Genomic DNA, 8512 nt, shown 5'->3' on the forward strand with positions numbered 1-8512 from the left:
CATACTTGAGGCATTGCAAGCTTTGAAAATCCTCCAGGCTAGCAAATTGCACACATTGGACTTGAGTATCAGTAAAGTTCCAATACCAATTACATACTACCAAATCCACCAGAAGATTCCCTACTGTATCCGGGTTGAATAATTAGCAGAACCCACTAGATTATTGGGTTGATTACTGTTAGAGTACCTATTAAGTTTGGTTGTTTTTTAATAAAAGAAGCTTAGGGGGGAAAATCGCTCCATCAGTAAAATTAGACAACTCTACTATATTACAGAACAAACATGAAAACGAAGCTCCAAATGATATAATTTGGTCAACAAAATGTCAAAACTAGTGAGCTAGTGAGTATTGATTGCTTTACCAGGATATGGATGTTCAAATTGAATTGAAAACCGTGTTACATATGATATTTAAGCTTTTGACTGTCCAAACTATTCATTAAAGTTTTCATAATATGATTTGTCACCTCAAATTTATGAAATTGACTTTGTGGACACCAAACCTTGGTTGGATTTGTAAGGTCCATCAAGGCCCAATTAACCCAAATGCTAAATCTCATCTCTTGGTAGTTCACGTTACAGAGTTACAGTACACATGCACGCATAAACCATACATATTTACAAATTTCACTTAAGTAAAGAGGAGAAAATTACTACAGTTACACGCATACAGCAATCCAGTTAATTAAGATGCCAAATAATGATTTGAAACATATTCTGCATACATACACGAATATATATATATATATATATATATATAATTTGGATTCCTATTAATTATAGTTGTAGAGCTGACGAATGTTGATTGGGGAGCTAACAGTCTGATCACCATTCAGTAAATTTTGAGCAATGATGATATTAGCCGCTTCTGTGGGGTGATATGCATCCCAAAACACGTACTTTGATCGATCATCGCACATCACAGAGCTTGCATTTGCATTCCTTCCCTTAAAACACACAAATGGAGGGAAAAATCCCCCACAGCATGGTGACTCAGCATTCTCAAAACCTACCATTCAACGTGTATATATATATATATATATATTAGTATTAGAAAATTAGAAATTCCATTAATATCAGTTGTGAGCTTAATTACCATAGTGACGATAATTTCGTATGATCCCCTCAACAACATGGTATGAATTTGTATATATAAAGATAGCTTCGGGCCCCAATTCTCGATTCAAATGATTTAGCACCTGAATCAGCCTTGTATTGTATCCTTGAATCAACGTATTCACCTTAACAGAGCATTTTCCATTAGGTACAAGGTGGAGGGCACGCACAAATGGTATACATCCCAGAGGTCCTACTCCGCCTACAATGAATTTTCGAGCCCCTAAACCGTGCAGTCGCTTCATATATATACATACATACAACAATGAATTATGAAATGTGTATATATATATATATATATATATATATATATGAATTAATGAAGGTATATATATATGTGTGTAGTGTACCTTAAGGTGCATGGTGAAGTTGGACAACATGAAGTCCTGGAAGAGAGTAGGGGAAACCTTGTCTTCCTCAAAAAAAGGGATTGATGGTTGGAAGTAGTTGAGAATATCATTTGATCCAATTGTTAGAGAGAAGATTGCCCTCTTCAAGAATGTGTTTGTTCCATTCTCTCCCATCACATTCACAATATAATTCCTACTTTCCTCGAAGTAGTTGATTTGCACTCTCAGTGGAACCCTTCCTATCTGTGCATTGTAATTAAAACTAAGTGTTATTTGTAATTCCAATTATGAAAATCATAACTATATATTAATTAATTATTTTTAAAATAAAAGGTTGTACGTACAAACAAGGTCCCGGTTTCATCCAAAATTCCTGAAGCTCCCGAAGCATAATTGATTCCATTGAGAATTATGTTAGATGTTGCGTTAGGGGCTAGGTAAGGGGGAGGAAATGACTTTCCATTTCCTCCAAGAGCTTCACCTGAAACACATGGAATTAATTCATTCATTTAGTGCTAACAAGAGTACGAGTTTAATTATTAATCAAATTAACTTATCTACCCATTACTTACATCAGGTTAATTGTGATTAATTTTTCATATTAGCTAGCTATATATATATAGATAGATAGATAGATAGATCATAGCTTCTCTTATAACCTCCAATATGGTTGGTTAGCTTGATATCAATCAAACAATGACCTAGCTCACCCCAAATTAGTTGAAACTTAAATGGTCTAGCTGTTGACATATTATCCACTTCATTTATGAAACACTTGAATATTAGATGAAATATTGCTCATAATGAAGAAACTACGTACACATTTTTTATTTTATTTTAATTTTAACCCAAACTAAACATGTTCTAACGGTAACAGACCTAAATTAGTCAGTCAATCTTTTAGCAGGCTCTTATTAAATAGGGAAAAAAATTAAAGAACATATAACTAATTACTTACTAGTACTACTCAAAATAGTGGCAGAGGAGTATTATCATATATACATGTGCCACAATATATATATATATATATATCTATATATATATATATATATATATATATATATATATACCTACAATGTCTGATACGGTGCGACCATTGGTGAATCTTCCAGTAGGTTGGCCACCAGAAGGTGTAAAATCAATACCGTAAGGAGGAGAGTCGGCCTTTGAGAGGGTGAAAAGATAGTCATTGTTTCCAGCATCAACTAATGAATCTCCGAACACGAATGTCGTAAAAGAAGAAGAAGAAGAAGATGGAAACACATGCAAAGATAGAAGAATGACCAATATGAAGAGCCAATAAGGCTGCAATGAAATCCTACTAATCAAGATCTCCATTGTTGAATTGATGACAGACCCTAATGCATGCATGCTAGGTAAGAGAGACAGACAGACCAGTGCAGTTTTTAATGACCTACTGCTATGGCAGGTAAGATGTTTGAAATAGTCTGAGTGAATTGGTCAATTGCACATCTTCATTATTGATATCTAACCTAATGTTTTCAAGTACTACATTTTTCTTTCTTCGATCATTTCAGTGATCAAAGTATTAATTTGAACCTTCTCTTCTTGTGGGTATACTTCACGTGGACATAATTTATACCACAGATCCAACATTTGATGGATCACAATCTTTTATTTAAGAATGCCAGTTGATAAGTCAAAAATTTTAAAACTACCACTAATTGCAATTTTTCTAATTTCATTACACTTGTGTGCAGTTTATATATTAACCAAATTTAGAGTTGATATATGTAGAAGAGAAATGATAAAAGTTTCGAATTGTATTAAAGTTTGTTTTCTTTAATTTTTAAATAAGATTAAAAGTAATAAATAAATAAAAATAAAAATGAAACTTATGAAAACTGGGGAAATAGGACAAAGAAATAAAGGAGATGACATGTATATAAAATCAAGTATTTCTTCCTTTATATACATACATACATATATATATATGTATATATGAGGAGGCCCTGGATGACATGGGCCAGGTCCGACTCGCAAAACACAACCTTCAGTCCGAACAGCTGGGTCAGCCCATAGAAAGACACTGCCATATGGGCCGGACGGGAGTAAGCCCATCAAGGGTGACCAGGGCTTACAGAGGAATAGGCCCAGGTCCAGCAATTAGTAAATATCTTGTAAATATCTTGTAAATATCTTGTAAGTATCTATAAATAGGAGTTGGAATGAAGGGGAGGGGGATCTTTTTTCGGGTTGAGGTGTAAGAATTCTAGAGAGAGAAAGAATAGAAGGAGTTTCTTGCATCTTCAATTGGCGCCGTCTGTGGGAAACGCATGAAAGTTTGGTTGATCAATGAGGAGTATCGAATGGATTCAAACCAATTCGGTTGATCGAGACTCGATCCTGCGGATTTGAATCCAGATCTGAGCGATTGTGACCTACTCTGGAGGAATTACGATTCTTGAAGCTTTGGCAGGAGTGACTTCAGATCTACGCAACCACGAGTTGCTCGATTGTGGCAGGATCTGACGGATTTAGAGTTCAGACAATTCAGATCTTGTAAACAGTGAGCATAATTCGGAGAATTAGAAGCCAGATCTAAAAATTCCTACTCACGAAGCTCAGATCTACTCGCGAACTTGAGATTAATGCCTTTACTCCGTTCGGGAATAATGATAGGTGAAAGCTCCAATCCGATGGAGGCTGTCCAGCAAACAAAGCTTGAAGAGTTGATGAACTTGATTGAAGCTCTCAGAAAAGAAAATGCAGAATTGAAAGCTGGACTGCAGCATCGGCAGATACCCGCAGTTTCGCATCCGCTTCCGGTCGGAGAAGGAGGTGTTCCATCTAGTATCGCGCATCAAGGCGATCAGAACGAGAACAATCAGTCAGCTCACCACCGTGATGAAAGGATGATGGACAATTTGCCGCCAAATGTTCGTCGAGTTGAAGATCACGAAGGCTCGACTCACGTTGATCCGCAGCGGGAAAGGTTTGACCGAGAGGAAGTGATGGAGGTAGATCGCCGTCGAGTAGCGTCGCCTTGGCAGAGAGAGTTCATAGAGGAACGGTCGTTCGATCCGTCTTACCGGCCCTCCATGGTTACTGTCACTCATCACGGTTCGGAGGGCAGAACCGTAACTCACAGAGCTACCGCTGGACTCCAGAGAGAGAATGAAGCTCTCCGATCCGCAGCTCGGACGGTGGATTCACCATTCACCGACGAGATCTTGAATGCGCCGCATCCAAGGAAGTTTGCTATGCCAGTCTTTATTCTGTTTGACGGAACAACCGATCCGATCGATCATGTGTATCATATCCAGTTGAAAATGGCCCTGAATACGGAAAACGACTCTTTAATGTGCAAATGCTTCCCTACAAGCCTGGCCGGACCGGCGCTCAGCTGGTTCAAAAACTTGCCTAGGAGCTCCATTGGCAGTTTCAGGGACCTGTGCGATCGGTTCATAAGCCAGTACTATGGGAACAAACGCCCGCCGAAGGACATCTCGAGCCTGTTCACGATGCGGCAACACAAGGATGAACGGCTCCAGGCCTTTCTTACCAGGTTTAATCTCACTAAGAGTATGGTAATCGAATGCCATCCTTCTACGGCAGTTCAAGCCTTCAAGTTAGCCATGACACGCGGAACTCCGTTTCACACCAGTCTGGTAGTGAATACGCCAGCTACCATGGATGAACTCAATGAGAGAGCCGATGGCTTTGTGCGCCTCGAAGAAGAGGAGGCAGTTAATGCTCGGACAACGTCGCTTGTGTCGACCGAGGAAAAGTCCAAGGCAAAGATCAGGCAGAAGCAGGCTCAGCCGCAACGTCAGACCACTTGGAAGGCCGAAAAAAGGTCCAGGGAGGAAGAGTTGATTACTCCGCTGAAGGTCACTCTGGCGAGGTTGTATCAGGAGAACAAGGACAAGTTTCATCCACCACTGCCAATTAGACAACCCCTCGAACAGAGGGATCAAACTAAACATTGTGCTTTTCATTCTGATTTCGGACATCAGACTAACGAATGCAGGAACCTGAGGAGGCAAGTGGAGATGTTGATAGCTAGAGGGGAGTTTGCGAGTTATGTTCAAGGCTCGGCGATGGAGCAGAATCGACCAGTGGAACAAATAAAAAGGAGTCATAAACAAAGCTCCCACAATTCGCAACCAGTTCGTATAATCAATGCTATCCATGGTCGACCCGAGCCTAGTGAAGAGTCAGATGAGCTGCTACGGGTGCGCCTGCGGCAGGCGCAGATGAAGAAAAGGGTCGGCAATGTGACCACTCTACACCAACAGAGCCCGTCAATGCAGATAAAGTTCGACTGGACAGACCTGCAGCGTGTTCAACTGCCTCATGACGACCCGTTGGTAGTCAGTTTGACAGTGGCAGATTGCTTGGTGCGCAGAGTTCTGATCGATCCTGGGAGCAGTGCGAATGTTATGCCGAGGGACACATTTGACAGGCTCGACATTAAACCAGAGAGGCTCAAGCCCACCGGAAATCCCTTATTAGGGTTCGATGGGAAGAGGGTGGAACCCGTCGGGATGGTGGAAGTAGAAGTTCAAGCTGCAGAGCGAGCTCTTATGGAAACTTTTGTGGTTGTGGAAATTCACCCCTCGTATAATCTCCTGATGGGAAGAGGATGGATTCACAGAGTCCGAGGTGTACCCTCAACTCTGCATCAGGTCATGAGGTGCCTCGGGCCCGATGGAGATAAAGTGATAGACATTCGGGGGGATCAGGTCGCAGCCAAAGAGTGTTATTCCGTCACACTAAAGCATGCAGGGAAAGGAAAGGCGCCCGTCCGGTCGACAAGCCCTAGATAGCAATTACAGGAACCTCCACTCGAGCAGAATAGGGTGGAGGAGTCAGCCGACTTGACCGAGGAGCCCCTTCTGGATGTGCAGATCGATCAGTCCAGGCCAGAACGAACTACCAGAGTGGGTATAAGACTGACCAGAGAAGAGCAACAAGAGCTAGTGGATTTCTTGTCCCACAATGTCGACGTATTTGCATGGAGTCACCTCGACATGCCTGGAATTAGTCCTTCCGTCTCCTGTCATTCCCTAAATGTCAATCCTAATTTCAAACCAGTGAAATAGAAGCAGCGAAGATTTGCTCCAGAACGTAATCAGATCATAACGGAAGAAGTTGATAGGCTGCTTGATGCGGGATTTATCAGAGAGGTGCACTACCCTGAGTGGTTGTCCAACGTCGTTGTGGTGCAGAAGAAAAATGGGAAATGGCGCATATGCATTGATTTCACCAATTTAAACAAAGCCTGTCCGAAGGACAGCTTCCCGTTGCCTAAGATTGATCAAATGGTGGATGCCACCACGGGGTATGAGCGTTTAACCTTTCTGGACGCATATTCAGGTTATAATCAGATTCCTATGGACCCCGCAGATGAAGAAAAAAATTCTTTTGTCACCGAGCGAGGAACATACTGCTACAAAGTTATGCCTTTTGGATTAAAGAATGCGGGAGCAACTTATCAACGACTTGTCAGCAAAGTTTTTAAGAATCAAATGGGTAAGACTGTCGAAGCCTATATTGATGATATGGTGGTAAAGAGTAGGAAAAAGGATGATCATCTGAAGCATCTGCAAGAGGTATTTGATGTACTAAAGCGATATGGGATGAGGCTCAATCCGACCAAGTGCTCGTTCGGTGTGAGTTCCGGGCAGTTTCTGGGACACGTGGTCAACCGTAGGGGCATCGAAGTTAGCCCCGCTCAAGCAGAGGCTTTGATTAAGAATGCCGAGCCAAAGACGATCAGAGAGGTGCAAGCCCTAACAGGACGAATAGCTGCATTAAGTCGATTTATTTCAAAGTTGTTAGACCACTGCAAACCATTCTTTGACACGATTCGGAGCCATGGAAGGCAGGTCTGGGGGGATGAGCAACGACAGGCATTGACTCATTTGAAGCAATATATGCAGAATCCACCAGTCCTGTCAGCCCCAGAACCGGAAGAAAAGTTATTTCTATATCTTGGAGTATCTGGTGTCGCGACGAGTGCCGTTCTGATTCGTTGCAAGGAAGGGGTGCAATACCCGGTATTTTATGTAAGCAAAACACTGATGGAGGCAGAAAGAAGATACTCAAAGGCCGAACGGGTGGTACTCGCACTTGTAAATGCAAAGAGAAAGTTAAGGCATTATTTTGAATCCCACCCCATAGCTGTTCTAACAACTTTCCCAATCAGAACGCTCATGCACAAGCCAGAGCTCTCGGGCAGAATGACAAAGTGGGCCATAGAGTTGAGTTCATTTGACATAACGTACGAGCCGAGAACAGCTATTAAAGGGCAAGCGGTGGCCGATTTCCTACTAGAATGTGATGCCGAAGATACGGAAGAGGACCTTAGAAGCGGCTCTTGGAAACTTTTTGTGGATGGCTCCTCTAACCAGATGGGGGCTGGGATTGGGATCAAACTGCAAACCCCAGAGGGTACTTCCTTGAGCCAAGCACTCAGACTTGAGTTCCGAGCCACCAATAATGAAGCGGAATACGAGGCATTGCTAAATGGATTAAAGTTGGCCAGAGAGCTACAGATCAAAAGTTTGACAGTGTATAATGACTCGCAGCTGATTGTTCGGCAGGTAAATGGTGAGTACGCAACCAAGGATGACATGATCGGGGCATATCGTTCTGCCGTTCTGCGTAGAGCCAAGGACTTTGCAAAGATCGAATTCATACAGTTGCCGAGGGAACAGAATGCAGATGCAGACCGTTTAGCATGCAGTGCTTCGAGTTGCGGTGAAACATTGGCGAGGGTGATTCCAGTGGGAGTAGTGACCCAGCCGTCCATTTTCGAAGAACCGATGGACTCGGACCCTTGGCAAGTCAACGTCATACCGTATGAACCGAGTTGGATTGACCCAATCATTACCTATATTCGAGATGGCGTTTTGCCTATGCAAAGGGATGAAGCTAGGAAACTCAAAAAGAATGCTGCCAAGTACGCCATCGTGCGGAACCAGCTGTACAGAAGGTCCTATTCTGGCCCGTACTTGAAATGTGTCACCCCCGCGGAGTCGCAGCAGGTATTGCGAGCTATTCATGAGGGTGTGTGT

The 8512-nt window shown here is 42.3% G+C and overlaps 1 protein-coding gene across 1 annotated transcript; it reads right to left on the reverse strand.

The window, feature by feature from the left end:
- Nucleotides 1-770: 770 nt before the first annotated feature.
- On the reverse strand, nucleotides 771-2804 carry LOC132285953 (GDSL esterase/lipase At5g41890). The gene is made up of 5 exons (XM_059788194.1): nucleotides 2537-2804; nucleotides 1811-1947; nucleotides 1467-1709; nucleotides 1097-1355; nucleotides 771-1009 (listed from the first exon to the last, which is right to left on the reverse strand). The coding sequence occupies exons 1-5, from the start codon at nucleotides 2802-2804 to the stop codon at nucleotides 774-776; spliced, it is 1143 nt and encodes a 380-aa protein (XP_059644177.1). The 3' UTR covers nucleotides 771-773.
- Nucleotides 2805-8512: the final 5708 nt, after the last annotated feature.

This window comes from Cornus florida, unplaced genomic scaffold (assembly GCF_030987335.1).
Source record: "Cornus florida cultivar Cherokee Brave unplaced genomic scaffold, ASM3098733v1 CherokeeBrave_3.0.0_Hap2_Chr11, whole genome shotgun sequence".
Classification (NCBI taxonomy): Eukaryota; Viridiplantae; Streptophyta; class Magnoliopsida; order Cornales; family Cornaceae; genus Cornus; species Cornus florida.

Excerpts from the sequence above, each read along its gene's own strand:
- LOC132285953 (XM_059788194.1), bottom strand. The coding sequence starts at position 2,804 with ATGGAGATCTTGATTAGTAGGATTTCATTGCAGCCTTATTGGCTCTTC. Across the intron at positions 1,710-1,810 it reads ATGAAACCGGGACCTTGTTT|ATAGGAAGGGTTCCACTGAG; the intron begins GTACGTACAACC and ends TACAATGCACAG. Across the intron at positions 1,356-1,466 it reads ACTTCACCATGCACCTTAAG|CGACTGCACGGTTTAGGGGC; the intron begins GTACACTACACA and ends ATATATATGAAG.